The sequence below is a fragment of the Nerophis ophidion genome, linkage group LG09 (genome assembly GCF_033978795.1).
Source record: "Nerophis ophidion isolate RoL-2023_Sa linkage group LG09, RoL_Noph_v1.0, whole genome shotgun sequence".
NCBI lineage: Eukaryota > Metazoa > Chordata > Actinopteri > Syngnathiformes > Syngnathidae > Nerophis > Nerophis ophidion.
The window spans coordinates 29,540,505-29,563,261 of NC_084619.1; the positions used below are offsets into that span (position 1 = coordinate 29,540,505).

Here is a 22,757-nt window from a genome sequence, read left to right on the forward strand (position 1 = left end):
AACAATGTTTCTTTTTTCTAAATAGTCTTTTTTTCCAAAGTTGTATTATTGCCTTTAAAAGTTTCATTCACTTACCGCTCTTGCAGATTGGACAGCACTGGTCCGGCTCATATTCCGGGTCCACACACTCTGTCTGAGGGCAGGCCGACACAGAACACAATACCTCCCCACTTGGCTCACATCGGCATTTCTCACACGGAGACACCTGAAAAACACAATTAACACCCATATAGTGCTGAAGTTCACAAACAGGCAACCTCTACTGTTTCAATTACATTTTTGAGACCCTTTTCTCACACTCTCGATGCGCTTAAAGTAATAAATACATAAATTATTTTTGGAGTAAAAAGCTGTCCCTAGGTTTAAAGTAAAAACTTTACTTGTGTTCCTTTTGTTCTACTTGTGAAGTTTTGTTTGTGCCATACTTTAGGGGCCAATAAAATGGGGGTGTTTTATATGACACACGAGTATCATTCAACACAAAATCTGTTGACAACCTCATACGTATTGCTGGAACATAAAATGAAAGAAAATCTCTCATGATGACAAGAGCCAAGCACTCTTTAGAGCCATAACAAATAAATCAATTCTAAACTAAACTAATTTTAGCATTCTCTAACATACAGTATACATATTAGTATACGCAATCAGACAGCAATGTGGTTTGACAACAGGAAGAAAGAAATTAATCACTAATGTTAAATTCTCAGCCTTGGAGAAGAGAAGGATAAGTTTAGCTGGACACGACCACATGATTACTGATATTTTAATCATTTAAATGTGTTTGTGTGGACATGGCTTTAGCTTGCTCACTAATCATTTTTTTCTTCTACATTCGTTTTTTATTGCGGCCTGCTAAGAACTATTTTGGACTGTAACATAGGCAACATTCACACTGCAAGGTACGATGCCTAAGTCAAATTTTTTGTTAAATCCAGTCTTTCTTTGCAGTCGTTCACATTATTTATTTGTCAATATATGACTTCTGTGCAGGGATGACTACCAAGTCCTGTTATTTTTTAGTACCATTTCTTAATTGGGTCAGTCCTTTGTGAGCTTTAGGTTGTTGGAATTTTTTTTTATCCAGCTGACCGTCGTAATTGTGACAAACGCGCGTTGTCACATACATTTTAAGTATCGCTGCAACGCATACAGATTGCTGGGCACACATTGAAACATCCCTTCGTGGTCGATCTGTAAACATCTTGCCTGCTTGGTAATGAATGATCTGCTTCACAAACTGTACCCTGACGTATAATATCGCACAGACGGAACCTTCCTTGTGTTACCTGACGGCACGGCGATCCAGCTGCGAAACCATTACAAGGACTCCTCCATGTTTGTGCTCGTACCACAGACTGAATTACCAGCAATGGCTGACATCTACTGGGCACATCTCTTCCCAAAAAGGAGTGTAGGACAAGGACTGCTCCAACTGTTCTATCAGTGGAAGCCCTGGCTGACTGAGCTGCGTCCGTATGTACCACCACCTGACCCGCCACATGTTACGATCACCAGTCAGACAATTCACACCAGGAGGCCTTTGACTCCATTGCGGGGCAAGAATGGCCCTTGTCCTATACTGAGATTTTTAATGGAGCTCGGGGTGTGGTCGCCCATGTTGACTGACCTATACCAGCAAAAACTTGCATGTTATAAGATGGACACAATTGCTGTCCTACATTACCAAGCCAAACAACTAGGGCCAATGACGAAACAAGGTGTCGCTGCCGCTGATTGGACCGACACGCAAATACCACATTTTCATCACTCCCTGTTGTCTGTTAAAAACATAGCTATGGGCTGCACGTTGGACACCCTTGCCTATGGGGAGCTAGCAACTACACAACAGCTAAACTAAAACAGCAAATTTAAGCATATCAAGTAATTATAGTTGGTTAGTACATACACAAAGTCTTCAAAGCAAAATTCTGATTGAAAGTATCCAGTAACAAACGTGTCTACATCATTCAACTTTCTGCGCCATGAGCTTGACTTACTGAAATATTGTGGCCACTAGGTGTTGGAAAAAATCAAATTACCATTGCAAAAGCATCCGTCTAAATGTTAGTGTTTTTCTTATATTTGTGTCAATATCCCAACCATCCATTTCCTACCGCCTATCCCTTTTGGGGTTGCGGGGGTTGCTGGAGCCTATCTCAGCTGCAATGGGGCGGAATGCGGGTTACATCCTGGACAAGTTGCCACCTCATCACAGGGCCAACACAGATAGACAGACAACATTTACACACTAGGGCCAATTTAGTGTTGCCAATCAACCTATCCCCAGGTGCATGTCTTTGGAGGTGGGAGGAAGCCGGAGTACCCGGAGGGAACCCATGCAGAGTCATGGGGAGAACATAAAAACTCCACACAGAAATATCCCGAGTGCAGGACCGAACCCAGGACCTTCGTATTGTGAGGCAGACGCACTAACCCCTAACCCACAATGTTGCCCTTGTGTCAATATATAAACACATATTTTGTGGCTTTCACCATATCGAGTAATTTGCATAAAACGTAGGCTTGATATCGGCATGGCGTCCGCAACCCTAAATGCCGCCCTCCAATGGTCCACAGAGGCAAGACCTGTCCTCCGCCTCTGCCCTTGCTGTGACGGACTATCAGCTGCCCTTTTTTTTTTTTATGTTTCTGAAAACACAGTCCTTTTTTTACAGAAACAGTAGGGGGAGGAGGTGCGGGGGGAGTACGTTGAGTTTGAGCGCGTCAAGTTTTTGATTATACTGATATGATCAATCCAGTACAGGGGAAAAAGTACTTACTGACTTTGTTGACAATGACAGTGGCTGGCCGGAAGCAACCCCAACCTCTAAGGAGGACGCAAAATTAGTTTTTGAATGGCTTGTGAATAATCTCATACCACGAAATGGTTTCCCCAAAAAGATTAGACCTGAAAATGATAGCCATTTAAAAAATAGCCACTTAGCTTTGGTCGAAAAGGCTCTCGGACTCGAACACATGTTCAGCTCGGTGTACAATCCACAGTCCCAAGGTAAAGTTGAAGGGATGTACCAAAACATCAAAACAAAATCGGAAAAAATCCGTGCACAGACCAAAATAAATTGGGTTGACACGTTGCCATTGGCTTTTATGATCTTCTGAATGTCTGAATAAAACTGTTTTTTTACCCTATGACTTACATACAGGTCAGCCCTTCTCTGGACCAGCAGCTCCTTTGGAGGAGGAATCAGTGTGAAACCAAAGTGGTATTTTGACCAGATTCATAACTTGCGTGCTAGTTTCTCTATCCAGATCCATTGGGAGCAGCAACCCAGAGATCTGTCTCTCTTCCGCCCGTTGAATGGGTCAAAGTCATCAAGCGCAAGTGGACTGAGCCCAGGTGGACTGGTCCTCTTGCGGTACCACGCCCTTCAACTTGCTGGCAAAGGCGACACCTGGTACCACAACCTTGCAGATACTTGATGAAGGACATTGCTGACATCGCCACACCATCTGCTCCACTCGACCCTCAAACAGTGCCTTTTATGCCTGCAGCACCTGAAGACCTGCTCAACTGCTGTATCGCATATCCTTGCTTGAGACCAGCACATATGCTCTGTGTTGCCAAGTTTTGCCCAGTTGCTCTTGTTTGTTTTCAGCATAACTAGTTGTTTCATTGAAATAAGTGAACAATTTGATATTGATCCCCAACAGACTGCCCTGGTGATTCTTACCTGTTTTCCCCAAGATGACGATCCTGACGACTCCTCATAAAGGACTGATGTTAACACTGACCCTGTTGCTTTTTGACTTCTACCCTCCTGTTGACAATTCCACGCAACTTCTTCCCTTTGTAGCCAAAAATTGAATTATCTCCCAACAAATTGGGTGACATTGACTTTTCCTGGTGCACCAATTTGTTATATGGCTCAAGAATAGGGCCTTGGGCAAAGGCCTACTTATTTTGGTATTAGAACACAGATTGTACACTAGAATCCTGACATCAGCCGTTGGGCTTTGATCTATGGTTAGAGTAGCGACCCCACTGACCCAGTGGGCACCAAATTGACAACCATTTGAACTCCCATATCCATGGCCTCTTTGACATCCCGCAGACACCGCCATATTGTATCTCGGAAGAATGTAACGGGCCCCTTTGATTTGATGAACAACCCTGATGCTTTATCACCCCTTGTGCTAGGTCCCTGTGCACCCGTATCATTGTTAGGGCTGTCAAAGGCCAACCCCACCCTATTTCTGAGCTTGCTATGTCGCTGAAGGGGGTCAAGCGCATTAGTGACATTCGAGGACTGTTAGTTTCCTTCCCTGACAATGACAAAAATTGATGTTGACTCCATCCATCCCTCTACCCCTTTCATGTAACTATGGTTTGATTGTTCATTGGTAGCTTGCTCGAAAACCGAGACACCACCTACTTTAATTTAGGACGGGCTTTAGATGTGTTGCTGTGCTCGGTGAGATCTTCTGGGGAAGATCTGAAGGGGGATTGTGGCGAATGCATGGAGAATGCATATATGTTTTGATGCTTTAGTATAACTTTGTATTGTGTGACCATGCTATTAGTACTTTTCCACTCTGGAGATGTTCGTGCGGCCGGTATATTTCCATTGCCTTATTATCTGTTGTTAAATTCCATATTTTGTCCTTGAGCGCCCAGTGTCAGCACAAACATGAGTAATCACTCCTCCGAAGGGTGGTTTGAACCGGTATCGAAGGACGCGACCCCTGTTCTTATCAGCAGGTGCGTTCCTCTCTATAAAGGGGAGTTCCAAGTTTACAACGTCAAAGTCATGCCAACCTCACTCTCTCGGCTTCCATCTGCTGAAACATTTCATCCTTCCTTGGTGCATGCTTCCTGGCCCATGCAATTCATCCTCCGTATATTCAGATTCAAAAACAGATAAGGTTGTGAATTCTCATTTGTCCAAAAATTGTCGTTTTAGTTGTCTGTTACCAAGTCTGCCATGATTAGAACACATTCGCATTTGTTTTTGGACGTACAATACACATTTGTTGCCAGAAGTCAGCGCTAAAGAAATAAATTCCGGCAATGCTTAAAATGACCCAAAATACAGTAAATATTGAACATATTTCATAGTGTTATGAATGTGTCTGTTACCCCATTATACATCGACTTGCAGTGTGTATACAAAACGTTGATGGAGGGTTTTGAAATTGTTTCAGAGGGCTCTGAAGACTACAACAGTAACACCCATCAGCCGCATCTTCCAAGCATTTTTAATCATCATTCAAATTCTTAAAAATAAAAAAAGACATATTTGTTCTTGTCACTCATAGTGATTGTGAACAACAGGCAAACTTTACCCCAAACAATTCAGTTCCACTTTAAGGGATTCATAGGGAGAATAGAGCAACTCCCAATGGCTCCATTTGTAAACTGACTTTTAATCCCATTTTTTTAATATTTAGAATACATTAAAAAAATGTTTACATTTGTAGCCATGTCTTTCATTATGATTGGTAATGATAGGCACAATTTAAAAAAAGTGCAGTTTCTCTTTTAGGACAAATTCTTATGTTTGCATGTGGACGAGAGGCCAAAACACAAGCATAAAAAAATTGGCGTTTTTATAAATATTTTTATTCGTGTGGACATAGCTTAAGAAGACGTAATAGGTGTGACCAGTTAGTACCAACTTAGGGTACTTAGTCATCATATTTAGCAAGTATCTAAACCTTGTTAAATGCTGTGAGTGTAATGGTTTTTGTATTCGTATTAGAGTATATATTTATATTCTGAATTTTTTGGCCTGGAGTCTTCGGTTTGCCTTCACAAGCTTGGCAAGTGTGCATTACCACTGCCATAAAGGGCGAGGTGGGGAAGCATGCAGCCCACCTCCACAAACACATCCTCAATTGGGTGTGTTCACTTTTTAAAAATAAATATTTGAAAATCAATGTCATTGTTAAGCCATCGTTTATTATGATTAATAAAAACAATTTGATCAGGAAAAGCCCATTTAGACTAGGAATCTATTCTGAAGGGAGTCCCTTCTGTTATAGGTTTTAGCAAACATAACATATATGATTTGAATTGGGGTGTCAACATACATTACAGCCAGTAACGTGCTGTCATGGGAGGCATGTGAGGCAGTTGCCTCACCTGCCATCAGGTGGCTTAACCATGAGATGTTCCAAAACGAAGTAATAAAATAAAATAAGTTTTAATATATCTCTTTTGGCTAGCTATGTGATTTTGGTGTGGTTCCTGTATATTTTGATCCTTTTCATGGTCAAAATCGCAGAAATTCCATGTTTCCTGATCAAAACAATGCAGCAGATGAGAAGTGAGGCAGACACGGCTACACCCAGTGTGTATTGGGCTTGCGTGCGAGGTTGACGCATGCTTGTTGCCACGTGAAAAAGGCAGGTCTTGAGGCAGCAAGTACCTCTGCCTCAAGGTAGGGGGTGATATATTGTCAACTTGCAGTTCGATGCCTCAGCAGTACTCTGACTCGCCACACTGGGAGAAGTGGGGGCGCTCAAGCTAGCAGACACAGGTCTCTACAGCGGAAGCCAGCATTTTTTTCTTTTCTTTTTTTTTTTTTAACTGTGTTTATAACAAACATGGCATTTATTTTTATTACAGTAAGCCAGCGTTTGTGGGTGTTTTTTGTCAGATGCAAAAATATTTTTTAATTTCTTGGAATGAAATGTAATTAAATGACTGTTTCTGCCAATATGGAGGATTATATACTGTATCCAAGATTAAATACTTCTCGAAACGGGACTTTAAGACAAAATGAATGCGATCATACAAAGTACGTTTTTATGGAGTATAGCTATTGCTGCTTCAGATAAAAATACAGAAAGGTAATATACACTCCACTCACTATACTTGATTGATTTGGTTAAAAGCAAATGGGACCAAAAAGTATTTAATAACAACTTAATTAAATAGTTTTTGGACCCATTGGGGACGGCGTGGCGCATTGGGAGAGTGGCCGCGCGCAACCCGAGGGTCCCTGGTTCAATCCCCACCTAGTACCAACCTCGTCATGTCCATTGTGTCCTGAGCAAGACTCTTCACCCTTGCTCCTGATGGGTGCTGGTTAGCGCCTTGCATGGCAGCTCCCTCCATCAGTGTGTGAATGTGTGTGTGAATGGGTAAATGTGGAAGTAGTGTCAAAGCACTTTGAGTACCTTGGAGGTAGAAAATCGCTATACAAGAACAACCCATGTATTTATTTATTTATTATTTATCATATCATAATAACAATATGATAACGTTTTTATGAAAGCGAATAACTCCCTTTTTTCCCTGTAACTCTAATGTGCAACCTAAATCAACAATGACTCGTGCTGCACATATGAATTTAAGTAAAAAATAAAAAAAAAGAAGAAGAAAAAAAAAAGGATGTGTGGCTCACCTGGTGTTTAGTTCACCGCACGTCACTGATTACAGCAATATGGTGATAAATGTTTTAAAATGGTGTAACAATAAAACATTTTTCATTAAAAACTTATCCTTTCTACAAAATGTGCAAATTCTGTAAAATTCTCAGGAATTCCAGGTGCTTATCAGTACCTTTTTGTTTGATATGGTTTCATATGATAACAAGATAATCAGGATCAGTTCTTAGTCTATGTTTCTGTTCTCAGAGATACAGTCTGCTTTATTCTGTGAACACACAGAGATGAATATCATTCAGATAGGATAGTTTTAACTTACATGTAAAAGTGACAATACAGCAAATACTGTCTGTATTGCACCCTAACCCCTAACTACCATGACACAAATCAAGTAATGCCGAACATAGATTGGATACAACAAATAGCCCACTCAAACGTATTGCAGGCTAATGTAAATTGTAGAAAAAAGATTATGCTACTTTCCTTTTTGTGTCTGTTAACACAGATTGAACAAGACAAGTGGTGACTTTACTGTTCAATTGTTCCAGTGTGCCTCTTAATAGCAATAATGTAATTTAAAAGACTGGGACTGATTATGTACAGATTAAATGACATGCAGCCACTGCATAACCTGGGAAGGTTTTATACGGCCGTCGCTTGTGCATAGTAGCACACCTTTCGTCCTATCAAGAGCGATAAGGTTAATTCTAAAGGCATTGCTGCTGATTGCAGAGGCTGGCGCCTCCGCATGGCACTTCACACTGTGAAAAATGAAGAGAGGCAGCACTTAGTACAATGCCCCAGAACTTGGCAATCATGCATAACAATCTGCCTGTTGCAAGTCCCGCTGCACAGCACAAAAGCTAATGTATGATGCTTGTGTGAGGAAATCTTTTTTTTTTTTTTTACATCAGCAGAGTACTCATAGCATTTCTGCGTTTGCTAGTAAAAAATAATACATCTACCTCCAATCCAGTTTAGGAAAACACCAATATAAACAAAGACAATACATCAATACATCTTTCTGTAAGACAAACACAGAGGAAATTGCTACCTACAGCTTTTGAAAAAAATATGCCCTAAAAGTCAAACAAAACAACACCATCATGTGTAAGGCTGCAACAATTCATCGATTACATCAATTAAAAAAAAGTGTGATTTTTATTTGGTTGCTTCAACCATTAATTTATTGGGTTTATTATCTACAAAACCCAAAACCAGTGAAGTTGTCACCTTGTGTAAATGGTAAATAAAAACAGAATATAATTAATTGGAAATCCTTTTCAACTTATATTCAAGTGAATAGACTGCAAAGACAAAATATTTAATGTTTGAACTGAGAAATGTAATTTCCTTTTGCAAATAATCATTCACTTAGAATTTAATGGCAACAACACATTGCAATAAAGTTGTCACAGGGGCATTTTTACCACTGTGTTACATGGCCTTTCCTTTAAACACTGCTCAGTAAACATTTGGGAACTGAGGAGACCAATTTTTGAAGCTTTTCAGGTGGAACTTTTTCTCATTCTTGCTTAAGTAGTTCGGGGTCTCCGGACTCTGGAGACCACGGCCAGAGACCCCCCGGCCAGACACCCCGGCCTCCCTTAAGTCCAGAAACTTAAGGGAGGGCAGTCTAGTACCCGCACACTTTTACTACGAAGCTACGCTATTGTAACACATGCAGATTGTGACTTGGCATTGTCTTGCTGAAATAAGCAGGGACGTCCATGAAAAAGATGTTGCTTGGATGACAACATATTTGCTCCAAAACCTGTATGTACTTTCAGCATTAATGGTGCATTCACAAAAGAGCAAGTTACCCATGCCTTGGGCACTAATACTCCCCCATACCATCACAGATGCTGTCTTCTGAACTTTGCGCCTATAACAGTACGGATGGTTCTTTTTCTCTTTTGGCTGGACGACACAACGTCCACAGTTTCCAAAAACAATCTGAAATGTGGACTTGTCAGACCACAGAACACTTTTCCACTTTGCATCAGTCCATCTTAGATGAGCTTTGGCCCAGCAAAGCTGGCGGCGTTTCTGGGTGTTGTTGATAAATGGCTTTCGCTTTGCATAGCAGAGTTTTAACTTACCCATACCGATGTAGCGACAAACTGTAGTTACTGACAGTGGTTTTCTGAAGTGTTTCTGAGCCCATGTAGTGATATCCTTTACACACTGATATTTTTTGATGCAGTACCGCCTGAGGGCTCAAAGGTCAGGGGCATTCAATGATGGTTTTCAGCCTTGCCGCTTACGTGCAGTGTTTTCTCCAGATTCTCTGAACCTTTTGATGATATTACGGACCGTAGATGGTGAAATCCCTTAATTCCTCGCACTAGCTCATTGAGAAATGTTGTTCTTAAACTGTTCGACAATTTGCTCACGCATCTGTTCACAAAGTCATGACCCTCGCCCCATCCTTGTTTGAGAATGACTGACCATTTTATAGAAGCTGCTTTTATACGCAATCAGGGAAACCACCTGCTCCCAATTAGCCTGTTCACCTGTGAGATTTTCCAAATAAGTGTTCGATGAGCATTTCTCAACTGTCTTAGTCTTTTTTGCCACGTGTGCCAGCTTTTTTGAAACATGTTGAAGGCATCAAATTCCAAATGAGCTAGTATTTGCAAAAAATAAAAAAGTTTACCAGTTCAAACGTTACGTATCTTGTCTTTGCAGTCTATTCAATTGAATATAAATTGAAAAGGATTTGCAAATCATTGTATTGTTTTTATTTACGATTTACACGACGTGCCAACTTCACCGGTGTTGGGTTTTGTAGAAAAAATATTAAATCTGGTGCCAGAACTCAAAATACATGGACATCGTTTTCGCAAGACTCCTCCAATAGAGTGCACATGAGAGCAAAACTGCCGTTGGGTGTTGCAGGTTTTTGCTGCGGTTGCTGTAGTTTGTGCGTGTGCGTAAGGGTAGGTGTGTGTGGTGGGAACAGCAGTGTCAATGCAGAGAGATGGCTCTAAGAAAAACATTTTTCAAACAAAAATATGTAAACAAAAACACCACCAGTTACCTTATGTTACCATTAGTGGTTTAACAGAACATAATATTTTAAGTGTCTATTTATATTCTTCACAATTACTAATTATATTGAATAAAAACTGTTCATTGGTCTATGGGATTTTTTTAGCGTTCATTCACCACTGTCTCATACACTTATACACATAGGGACAGTGTGCACACATACAATATAGGTCCAAAAGAAGTAACTAACAATTTGCGGTCACGTTGTTGTTCTGATAGAATATATACATATTACGTACGTACATAGTTACATCATTATATGCTAAAAACCGTAAGTGGTCAGGATTTAATGCTTAAAATACTTTGGAAAGTTAGTGCCCCCTAGGCATGCGCGCAAAGGTTGCAAACAGCCTCTGACTTTTCCAAGGGCTGACTCAAATCACCATTGGTGGGTTCTGGGATATCACTACATGGAAAAACGTTCAATATGACTGGTCATTCTGGTATGTGTATGAGTAGCTTCCATCCATCCATTGTCTACCGCTTGTTCCTCTTGGGGTAGCGAGGGTTGCTGGAGCCTAGGGCTGGGCGATATATCGATATATCGCGGGTTTGTCTCTGTGCGATATAGAAAATGACTATATCGTGATATCAGAGTATGTGTTCTCACGCAGTTGCTTTTAGCTGCTGGCATTACACTACAGGCTCTTCTCGCTCTTTCTTGCCTGTCCTTCTCACAGACAGCAAGCGCACCTTCTTACATACGTCACATAATGACACGTCATACGTATACGCTCTCGCGGAGCAGAGAGGTAGTGGCATGGGTAACTTTAGCTGTGATGCTAGCTGAGCCGTGCGAGTGGTGATAATAGAGAAAGAAGGTGCGAATCTGTTAACAAATGAAGGAACAATTATTTCCCAAGAAAAAACAGCACGGGGTCCATCGTCTGGCAGTGGTTTGGCTTCAAGTGGGAATATGTCTAACAGACAACCATAATTTATCAAGTGTTGGACAAAAGCATTGCTATAAAAAGTAGCATTACTGCTAATATGTAGCATTGTTTGAAAAGTCACCTGCAAGAGAATGAAGAGTGCTTACTCCGCATGTCTACATCTCCATTTGGTGCCACACGCCCACACCATCAAAATGCCAAGGAAAACATTTCCACATCAACAGCGTATGAATAAAATTGGTATTTTCTTTTTTTCTAGTTGTAACTTGCATCTCTGCATGAAAGTTTAAAATGAGCATATATTAATGCAGTATGAACAAGAAGTTTTTAATGTTGACACAGAATAATCATACTCGTTTGATTATATGTATCAAGTGTTAATTCAAGGCTGAGGAAAAATATCGAGATATATATCGTGTATCGCGACATGGCCTAAAAATATTGCGATATTAAAAAAAGGCCATATCGCCCAGCCCTAATGGAGCCTATTCCAACTGTATTCGGGTGTAAGGTGGTGTACACCCTGGAGAAGTCTGTATGAGTATCTTTATGATCAATTATATAATTGCATGTGATGTGATGTCAGTCATGTTATGTTACTGTATGTGAAGCTTAATTTGTGTGTGTGCGGCATGACGTAGTATGATTTGACTACGACGACAAACAGCTGTGGGGCAGGGATGTGTAATTGAGGTTTCAGGTCTGAGTGCACGTGTTTGTTACTGTGTACGTTGATGGAGTGTTAGTCATAAATTGTGTTATTTAGGACATTTCAAATTGCGACTAATTGTTTTCTCTATTATTAAAATATGTGTCTGTGCTACTAAATGTTTTCATTTACAAGCCTACAGTTCTGCAGCAAACCTTTTTGTTTGCTGTGGTTCTTTATCTCTATTATGTTAAATCTTTTGTTGTTTGTTTTTTCTTTCGTAAATATACGTAATATATAGTAATGCTCCCATAATAAAAGTGCTACTTCAGTTTTAAAGTGGATTTATAAGAAAAAAAATGGGAGTCATCAGAAAACCCTTGTGTATGTCAACTATTTCCCCTAAAATACGCATTGAGGCTACAAAGTATGTTTCCTTCCATTGCTCAAATAATCGGACAAATTCATTGATAGATTGCTCAGTGACTAAAATATTAGATAGCTGCATCTTTAATCATGTGTTTTTGATGATGTCAACATCCATCCATTTATCCATTTTCTACCGCTTATTCCCTTTGGGGTTGCGGGGGGCGCTGGTGCCTATCTCAGCTACAATCGGGCGGAAGGCGGGTGACACCCTGGACAAGTCGCCACCTCATTGCAGGGCTATGACGTCAACATACTTGTGAGAATTTAGCTCGAAAGGGTTGATAATGACGAAGCAAGGAACCGGGATCCTCTGCAGTAGACATTTTTGTTTTACATAACAGGGCTATATTTTTCCAAAATGTGTAAATTTGAAAAAATTAATGGAACAAAAACAGATGCCAAATCAGAAGACTTCTCAGGTTCCGAAGAGGATATTATTCCAACTGCACCTAAAAGACACCAACAGTATAATTCTGCAAACACTTTCCCTTTCCCTTTCCATTATGGGTCTTCAACAGGTGGGTATTTCACCTCAGTTCATTTTCATGTAACTGTGTTTCATAATGGTTAGGAGACAAGTTTGTATGTCTCATATACTGCGGGTACGCAGCAGCTTGCACTTGTAAGACTGCTACAAGTGTATCAATATGGGAAGACTTTGCTGAAGCTGCAGCTCTAAATTGAGCCTACAGGAATATTCCAGTGAGAACAAAGACAAGTGCTGACCTTTGCCATTATAAATCTGCCTTCTTCCTTTCTGCGGGGGAACTACTTTTCATGCCGCGCTTGCTATAGACTAATTTGAACGTCAAAGGGGGTTTGTCAGTGCTTTGTTCCACTTGGAGTATGTCAAAAAAGAGTGAATGCAGTTCATAAACTCACCTTAAACTCCTCTAGTGAAGCATAGATCTTTTCCCGGAATTCACAGTAGTTCTTTTTCTCCTTGCATTGCGGGCAGCATTGGCTCGTGTCCACTCTAACACAGCGAGGGTGAACCCTGGGACAATCAGGCTTGCTGCACAGAGGACCTTCGTCTGTGCAGAGGCAAGGGCAAGTAGAAGGGCCTGGGTTGAACTGATCACCGATGGCGAACACAAAGCCGCTCTCATCCATGCAGCCTTTACCCCTGTAGTCTGGGTAGGCGTACTCATCAATGGCGTCCAAGGAGAGGGTGACGTCACTCGTGGGGCCCACGTCTATTTGGTTCAGGGTGTCTTGCTCGGTCAACAGCTCCTGGGACTTCCCGCCCTTAGGCCCTCGGGTCTGGGAGCTGAGGTTCTGTCGGGCACGGCTCACAGCAGTCCTGTTCAGACCTAAAGTATTGTTGTCCTCAGGCTGCAGCTGCTTGGGGGCCGCTTTGTCCTCCCTGGCCTGGGTCAGCACCCTTTCCAGACGTTCTCGGCTAACTGGTAAGGTTGTTATAGGATTGCTCTGGGCACTGCTCATCAGGAACCAGAGAACAAAGAGAACCTCTGCTGTCATGGCAACGGAGTGCAACATCTCTCCCCACCAGTGAGGTGGGAAAACACCTTGGCTCACATAACACACTTCACATCTCAGGTGTGAGCCAGTCCATCTGGAAAGAGAAAATACAACTGGGGTTATGTGCTCAGTATTTTGTCACTTTTTTTTATCCCAAATGTGTGGTCTTGTGCCAGGACATGCGCATGGCTTTGTTCCATCATGTCAAGCAAACACTTGAGGACAATAAGGCCAGTCGGTCAGATCAGTGAATTAAATCTTCGAGCAAGGACAGTGCTTTGCTATTATTTGTTGTTACACCCTCCCGTAGGAAGAAGAAAACTTTTCGCAAAGCCCATTTTGATGCGTCTTTTTTTAAAATATCAGCATGTTTACGTTCACACACACAGTAAGTCATCTTATATTGTGTTTAAAGCCAGCAAGGCAGTATTGTCATACTTGCCAACCCTCCCGGATTTTCCGGGAGACTCCCGAAATTCAGCGCCTCTCCCGAAAACCTCCCGGAAGAAATTTTCTCCAAAAAATCTCCCGAAATTCAGCCGGAGCTGGAGGCCATGCCCCCTTCAGCTCCATGCGGACCTTAGTGGGGACAGCGACAGCCTGTTTTTACGCCCGCTTTCCCACTATATAAACAGCTTGCCTGCCCAATCACGTTACAACATCTACGGATTTTGATAAAAAACTGCACACACAAGGAGACGAAGCAGAACAACGAGGAAGTTACAGCCATGGCGACGCCGTCGACGAGCAAAATGAAGAAATACGTTTGCAAGTTCCAAAGCAAATGGAAACAAGAATTTCAGTTTATCCAGGAGAGTTCGAAGGGGAAGGGTATGTTGCCTGTAAATTTTGTAGAACTGATTTCTCCATTGAACACAGTGGCCGAACGGATATACTCAGTCATGAACAGTCAGTGAAGCACAAAGCGTCAGCAGCGCAGCATCGTTCACAACCTAGTATTATGGGCCACCTCCCAAAATGGAGACCCGATGGTGTAGCTTATGCTGAGACAAAGATGGCTATGCTGATAGCTGGAAGCAACATCCCGTTCTCCTTTGCGGATGTCTACAACAAATCCGTGTAGGATATGTTCCCGGATTCGGAGATTGCTCGCCTGTACGCAAATGGCAGAACAAAGGTTACTCAAATCGTGAAAGGTAAGTGTTGTTGTTGTTTTTTAGTAATCAGCAAGCACAGTACAGTGCCCTCTGAAATTCAACTATTTATTTTATTTATATATATAATAAAATAAATATATCTAGCTAGAATTCACTGAAAGTCAAGTATTTCATACACACACACACACATATACATATATATATATATATATATGGAATACTCGAGTTGGTGAATTGTAGATGTAATTATACTCCTCCCCTCTTAACCACGCCCCAACCACGCCCCCGCCCCAACCACGCCTCCGCCCCATTCCCGACCACACCCCCCCACCTCCCGAAATCGGAGGTCTCAAGATTGGCAAGTATGCCGAGCTTTGGAAATGACAGCGCACAACAGTGTGTGCATCACAAATCTCAGTTTGTGCCATGCACACGCATACGCTAAGCGGCGGGTGTTCGAACTCCACACTTTGGGCAGCGTTTGCATGAGTCTGCGTTTTTAAAGACAAACGTATGTGTCTGCGTGTGGACAAGAGGCCTAAACAGAGAGATAAGTATGTGTTTATTAAGTATCCTTGTTCGTGTGGACATGACTTAAAAAGTATTGTCTATAAAAGTTATAAATACGCCTCTGCATAACATTTATTTACTTTGATTATGTGGCGCATCAAAGGAGTCACATTTAGATTTTTTTTTCTACACTTAAAACACTTCCTTGGGGTCTACATAAGTTGTAATAGTGGTTCTTTGGTCAAAATGTTGCATAGATTATGTTTCACAGACCTTCTTCAAGCTGATTTCTGACCTTCTCTTAACGATGTGTCGTTTTGTGTGCAGTCTTATTTATGTGCCTCCACTTCAACTGTGTCTTTTTCTTGTCATCTTTTTTGAACCGGTAGGTTTTAGCACTTCCATAGAGAGTCTACTGACTGATATAAGTTAGAACTGTACGCTACTTTATATTAAAAATTGCATAAGCGGAGGACGAATGCCCCACAACAAGAGAATATAGAAAAGGAAGGAGCTTATTGACTATGGCACAGACTGCGATGGTGGGCGCGCGCGCATTTTTGGGACTTCTGCAGATCCCAAAAACCCATCAGCAGGAACCAATATGTAAGAAAAGTTGGTTTTGCATAATATTGCGTAACAAATCGCCAGATACAATGTATCGTAATATGTGCCGTTTGGGGGTCCTTATACACACACCTTAATATGTTGAAGCAGAGTACACCTGACTACGATAGCCGCAATGCTGCATGTTCCATCAAGCGGTGCGGCTTCATAGCTTACCAAAGTTGTACTAAAACACTTTGACAGATTTTTAAGCGCTGTATGTAATTTTCTATAGTTTGACAAAAATATAGAAAATTTTGACAAAAATATAGAAAATGTTGACAAAATGCAAGTATTTTAAGTGTGCCTTATAGTCCGAAACATACTTTATACACTTATGATACCAGTATTTAGTATACCCAAAAAATTATTTGTGAAATAGATGAATAATAACCACCACTCAAAAACCAGAACATTTGCCCGCATGAGAAAAAACGTCTTACTGATCCGGTTTTGTTTTTATCGCTAATGCAACAATCAAGCATCCGTCTGTAACACTCGGAGCGTAGGCTCATTAAAGGAGTGTAGCGAGTTCCTTGTTCCGTGATTTTATTAAATAACGATAGACAGAGATGGATGGACAGGAAGATGTCAGGGAAGATATCTCTGCCAAAAATCCAAACTTTGTGTAGAACTATTGACAAATAGGAGACTTATTTTATAAGTAAAGAAGGAGAGGGAGCATTCTCATACTTTCTGTAACAAAATGAATCATGTCAGTGTTGTGATTTTGGACTCTTCCGTTCCTTAATCTCCATGGTTTCACATTGGTTCCACCTGCCCTTGTTTCGACGCACACCTGTTTTTCATTGATTGCCTTAGTATTTAGTCCTGCCTGCTACCTCAGTTCCTTCTGGTTGGTTTGTTTGCTACTTGCAACACGCACGTTGGTTCTTCTTTTTGTAGTCACTATTGCTAAGTCTCGCCTTAGCTTCGCGTGCGCTCTGCACATCTATTTCTGTACTCTGCTCCCGTTGCTAATTATTAGCCTAGCTCTCCGTGCGTTCGGCACGCCTTTTCTTTGTATTTTGTACCAGTGTTATTTTATGTTTTGTATTAAATCAACTCTTACCTGCAACTCCTGCCTGTCTTGGTCCTCTTGCATCCCTGGGGTGACAACGCGCATCCACCATGCGTCGCCATCGTGTTAGTCAGACACCTTAAAAAATGTTTTACTTATAAGCTATGCATAATAACCCAGAATTATTTTTATTCAAATGTTTGCAATATTTCAGAGTTCCTCCCGAGTAAAACTTACAATGTATTAATCTGCTATAAAATTGTATAAAACTGAGTAGATGGCGAGCCATTGTAATGTAGAGAAATTCCATAATTTTACTAAATTTCCCAAAGAGATTTCCCATATTTTGAAATGCAAGTGTTGATTCTCTACTGACCTGCAGCATTAGACACACGTACGTAATAAAACGTGTGAAATCCGCTGATTGTGTTTGGTGCTAAATTAACATAAAAATTAGTGAGCCATTAATCATTATGTACCTACTGGTTTGACGTTTCTTAAAAAATAATGTAAAAAAACCCCAACTGAAAACTTTGTCCAGCTATTACCTGACAAACACTATTCATGTTTATATACATTTTACTGTGAATGAATATCAGCTTCAAATATTGTTTTTAGGCCTCCTTGACTAATAATAATAGGTGTCGATATTGGCCCAGAGACAAACATATTCTCGATCTCTAATCTTTATTTGACTACAAACATTTTATGACTGACTTTTACCATTGGATACTAGTAAAATTTAATTAAAAAACTCTAAATAAATAATAATACATTCATATTGATCAGTAACATTAACCCAGAAGCACTTTAACCTAAATAAAAAGTTTTTCAAAGCGGTTTTGAAGCATGATACTGATAAAGCTTGTTCCCCAGGGTCCCTTGACATCACACCACGCCCCCATAGATTGGGGATTGGGCTAGGAAACCTTCAAAAGCCCGTGTAAGGAAATCAATAACGCCTACTACTGAAACAGTTGCCTGTATCAATCAGTCTGGTCGCTCACAATGAGGAAGGGTTAGAAACCAAACATTCTAAAGTTGCTGCTGCTTGTAACAGAACAATGAATCTGAATCAATTTACTTCTTCAAATAATTGCAGTCAATATGCATTCAAAGAAAACCAGCCTGTAAGCTGCACAGATGTTCCAGAAAAACACCTTCAAGAGTCCTTTTATTTAGTTGTAAAAACATGTAATTGCTCTTTAACTTGACCTTTCTGCACAGTAAGTTAATACACAACACCTTAGGAGGAGTGGAATTCCAGAATCAACTGCAAACACAGCACATTTGATTAAAAAGCTGTGCTCGATATTTTTATTTTTGCCTCTTGCTAAACTTGATTTACTCTGGCACTTTGAAATTCAAATGCCAACTACGACGCTTTGCTGCTTGCTGCGCTCGGTGGCCTACTTCCATGTATTTGCTATGTAGAGATTATTTGCTGCCTTTGCTGAGGCCGCTTTAATACCGTTGTTATATACAGGGAAACTATTTTCTTCATTCTAACTTTTAAAGACCTTATGATGATGATGATAAGATGATTATTAATAGTGCCATTTCTATAGGTATTTGTATTGCTCCATTTGTAGTGTAATAATATTTGTTGTAATTTCTGTATTATTAATATTTATTTCACTGTCTGCTTCTTTGCTATCACTTTTACCATCATATTTGTAGAAATCCTATTCGCCGATGCTGTTCTGTTGTTGTTGTGTTTGTTGTTGTCTATCTGTCTAATCCTCCTCTTGTCCCCCCAATTTCTCCCTCTGTCTTCCTTTTTTTCTCTTTCTATCCCCTTCCTGCTCTGGCCCGGCTGCACCAAATAATAATAAAAACAATTTAATAAAGTAAAATACAAATAAGGCAACAAGAAAAGTATTCCACACTTCTCTTTTGTAAAGTAAATATGTACAGGGCATTTACATCAACAATATGATTTGCCTGTGTAGCTGGACAGGACCAAAACAAACACATATGATGGCACTTATGCCAGCATAGTTTATATTACAGATGTATGTTACAGTAAACATGACATGTTGCAGTTATTATGACCAAAATGATCATTGTTATTATCACAGCATTGTTAAAAAAGTATTTTGCATGGTTTGTGTTTCTTACGCTTTACTAATAAAAGTGTTCAAGCGGGTTTTGTGGTCTCCTCTGTTCAGCGGTCCTTGATAGCACAGTAAAAACACCTCTGTGTCATATTCCTTCAAGATATGTATTGATCGCTCTGTTCTATGAGAGCACAGTTTATAGGGATTGGTGTGGCTCGGATGGTAGAGCGGCCGTGCCAGCAACTTGAGGGTTGCAGGATCGATCCCAGCTTCTGCCATTCTAATCACGGCCGTTGTGTCTTGGGCAAGACACTACACCCACCTTGCTCCCAGTTGCACCTCCACTGGTGTATGAATGTGCAAGACTCCCTTGAAAAATAGATTCTTAATCTCAATGGGACTTTCCTGGGTAAAAAAAAAAGGTTAGACAAAGGTTTTAATGTGGACAGTTGAATATCTTAGTTGGATAAACAGTAATGTGTTAATACAAGTAACAATGCAGCTAATTGGAATCATCTACTGCGCCCAAAAAGCCCGCTAAAAAACACCCAAAAACCACCAACAAAACTCTATTTACAGGTCAAGACTTGAATATTTAACAAAATTTTACAGATATTGTTATTATAAGCGCTAACGCAGAGAAATTACTTTTAGCCTATGCAGCTATTGACATACTGAGCCGGTGAGCTGCTGCAACGCCTGAATGAGAAAAACTTAATTCTACATTATAAATCACGACTCTTGCTTTTTTGTAAGAAGGATATGACCACTAATCGAGAAGTGGGTCAACTTTGACATTCAAAAGACTTGAGATGGGGAGAAAGACACGAAAAGATGCTTGTTTCGTTTTTGTTTTTTGTTTTTTACCTGCGTTACAATTAGGATTATTTCTTCATCGAAACGGGAATATGCAACCATCCAATGAGTCGACGTCCCAGTGAGAACAGATATTGTACAGTAAGAGGTTGTTTGTTATTGTTTGTAGTGTGTATTTCTTGTTTAGCACTAAGCAATAGTGCTACTTGTTGGATTTACTTCTCACGCAGCTTCTAACACTTGTAGCTCATCCTCCGTATATTCAGGCTCAAAAATATAAGGTTCTGGATCATCATTTGTAGCTGTTTTTGGCTCTCATGCAGTCTGCCATGATTAGTCGTAGTTGTTGTTGCTAAAGAATATAGCCAACATTGTGATGCGTCTGTGAAATAATGCCCTGCTTTATGCTTAAAATGACCGTTGCATATGTACTTACAGCATGTATATAAACGTTGATGGATGTTTCTAGAGCGCTTTATAAATGCAATAGGCGTAATGATGTAATAACTCTTCTCTATTATTTCCAATGTTAGAAAACTTTTGCTAGCATTCATATAAAAGTTAGAATGCAAAAAAACAAAACATTTGTGTGTTTGTCACACTAAGATTGTGAATGATAGGTAAACGTCCCCCCAAAATTTGGTCCACCTTTAATTATGTATCAACGCTGTTAATCACCCAATTTATCACCCAAACCAGGGGTAGTGGTTTAACAATGAGTGAGGTGTGCTTTATGGAAAATTTTGCTTAAAAATACACCCTGACGGAAACCAAGTTTTGATCAAAAAATGTACATATATTTAGGAAAACACTTTATTTTTGTTTTGTGCATGACATTCTGACATAAAACGTGTTTGTGTCAAAATAATTGGGTATGTTTTCTTGTTAGTTTATTGTTTTACTTGTCCTGGCCAGCCACACAGGCAAATCATATTGTCGATGTAGATGCCCATATCTGCTGCACATATTTACTGTACAAAAGAGAAATGTGGGATACTTCTTTTGTTGCCTTTTTTGTATTTCACTTTACTAAATGGATCTATTTCATGTTTGGCGCAGCCAGACAAGAGCAAAAGGGGATAGAAGGAAGAAAAAAGGATGACAAGAGGGAAAGTTGCAGGCACAAGAGAGGGATAATACAGAGAGACAACAACAACAGACACAAAAACAACAACAACAACAACATTAGCTAATACGATATCTATAAATATGTTACAAAAAATGATAGCAAAGAAACAGTTAGTGAAGTAAAACAGAAATTACAATGAACATAATTGCACTACAAACGGAAGAATAAAAATATCAATACAAATAACACTATTTATAATTAATAATACTAAGAAGAAATGCTTCTATTTTCAACAATACAATGACAACTTGAATTGGGGGCATGTTTTTTCAAACTAATTTACAATTTGCAAGCAAGTAATTTACTGTGATTAATCACAATTAGTCACAAAAGTTAGATTGATCAGATTTAAAAAATATTTGTATTTGACAGCACAAATATATTTGTACGCTCATTGCCTTTTCTTGCATTGCTACAGTAAACTGTGAATAGAGCAGAAAGCCGGTCCAACTATGATGTCAAATGTTTTCTCTTGACTTTTGAAAATTCATAAATTATGTTCCATTCACAGGGTAAAGTGCTGAAATTGACTGCTGGCATTCTGACACTATATGAGTAATGTTTTTAGCTAAATTGCTACATTTGAGGTTGAAGTAGTGGTGCTGCATTGAGACGGAGAGGAAGCAGATTGGGAGTGCATACTTTAACACTGCAGTTGAGAAGAAGAGAAAGAGATGAGCCAGATACTTATTTGTAAAGGAATGTCTTTTAACATGTTGAACTCACCTAACCACATATACAGATTTTACTATCTGTCACATGGACACGGGGTGTAGATCTGGGTCGATGTTGTGTTAAGTCAATTAATCGAACGAAAAATTAAAATGAACTTGTTAATTTTGCCAGCCTTGATAAATTGCCATGTGCATATGTGATTACAGGCTGCAAGAGCGGTCACTCTGCATCGGTTTCAGCTGTTTATGTACTATATGCACATGAACTGTAATAAATATAACCGCTGTAAAATGCCCAGGGTTATCGCAAGTACTTGCTGGCTATCTTAGATGCTAACAATAAAATGAGACATTAACGTCTGTCCCCATTAGGGTTGTCCCGATCCGATATCTGGATCGGATCAGCCGCCGATATTTGCCAAAAAATGCGTATTGGCAAGGCATAGGAAAATGCCGATCCAGATCCCGTTTTGGGTGTGGTCGGGGGGGCGTGGTTGGGGGCATGGTTAAGAGGGGAGGAGTATATATACAACTAGAATTCACCATGTCAAGTACCGTATTTCCTTGAATTGCCGCCAGGGCGCTAATTAATTTAATAGCTCTTCTCACTCTGGTGCTTACCAAAGGCATGCGGTAAATTTAGGCCTGCGCTTAAAAATTAGAGTGTGATGTAAGGATACCATCATAAAAAGCACATATAATAAAAAAAACCTTATTATGGTCTTACCTTTACTTATAAATGAAGTGCATGGCAGCTCCTTCTGATCAAAATCATCGATAACTTGTTTATAGAAGTCTTCCTTATCTTTATTCAGTTTTAAAAGTCTCTCTGTCTTGATGGAGATCTTCTTTTATTACCTCCTGCTTCGATTGAAAGTCCAGTTTAGAAAACGGTTTTATTTTAAATATGTAATCCTCCATGGTAAAAGTGCAAGTGAAAGGAAAAAATAAACGATCGCT

The 22,757-nt window shown here is 40.1% G+C and overlaps 1 protein-coding gene across 1 annotated transcript in view; it reads right to left on the bottom strand.

Annotated features, from left to right (window-relative positions):
• Positions 1 to 22,757, bottom strand: part of vwc2 (von Willebrand factor C domain containing 2) — a 149,339-nt gene that overhangs the window by 96,106 nt on the left and 30,476 nt on the right. Inside the window, exons 2-3 of the mRNA XM_061910762.1 lie at positions 13,264 to 13,957; positions 76 to 205 (exon numbers count right to left, since the gene is read on the bottom strand). Coding sequence (XP_061766746.1) covers positions 76 to 205; positions 13,264 to 13,881 — 748 coding nt within the window. The 5' untranslated portion in view covers positions 13,882 to 13,957. The remainder of the gene's footprint in view (positions 1 to 75; positions 206 to 13,263; positions 13,958 to 22,757) is intronic.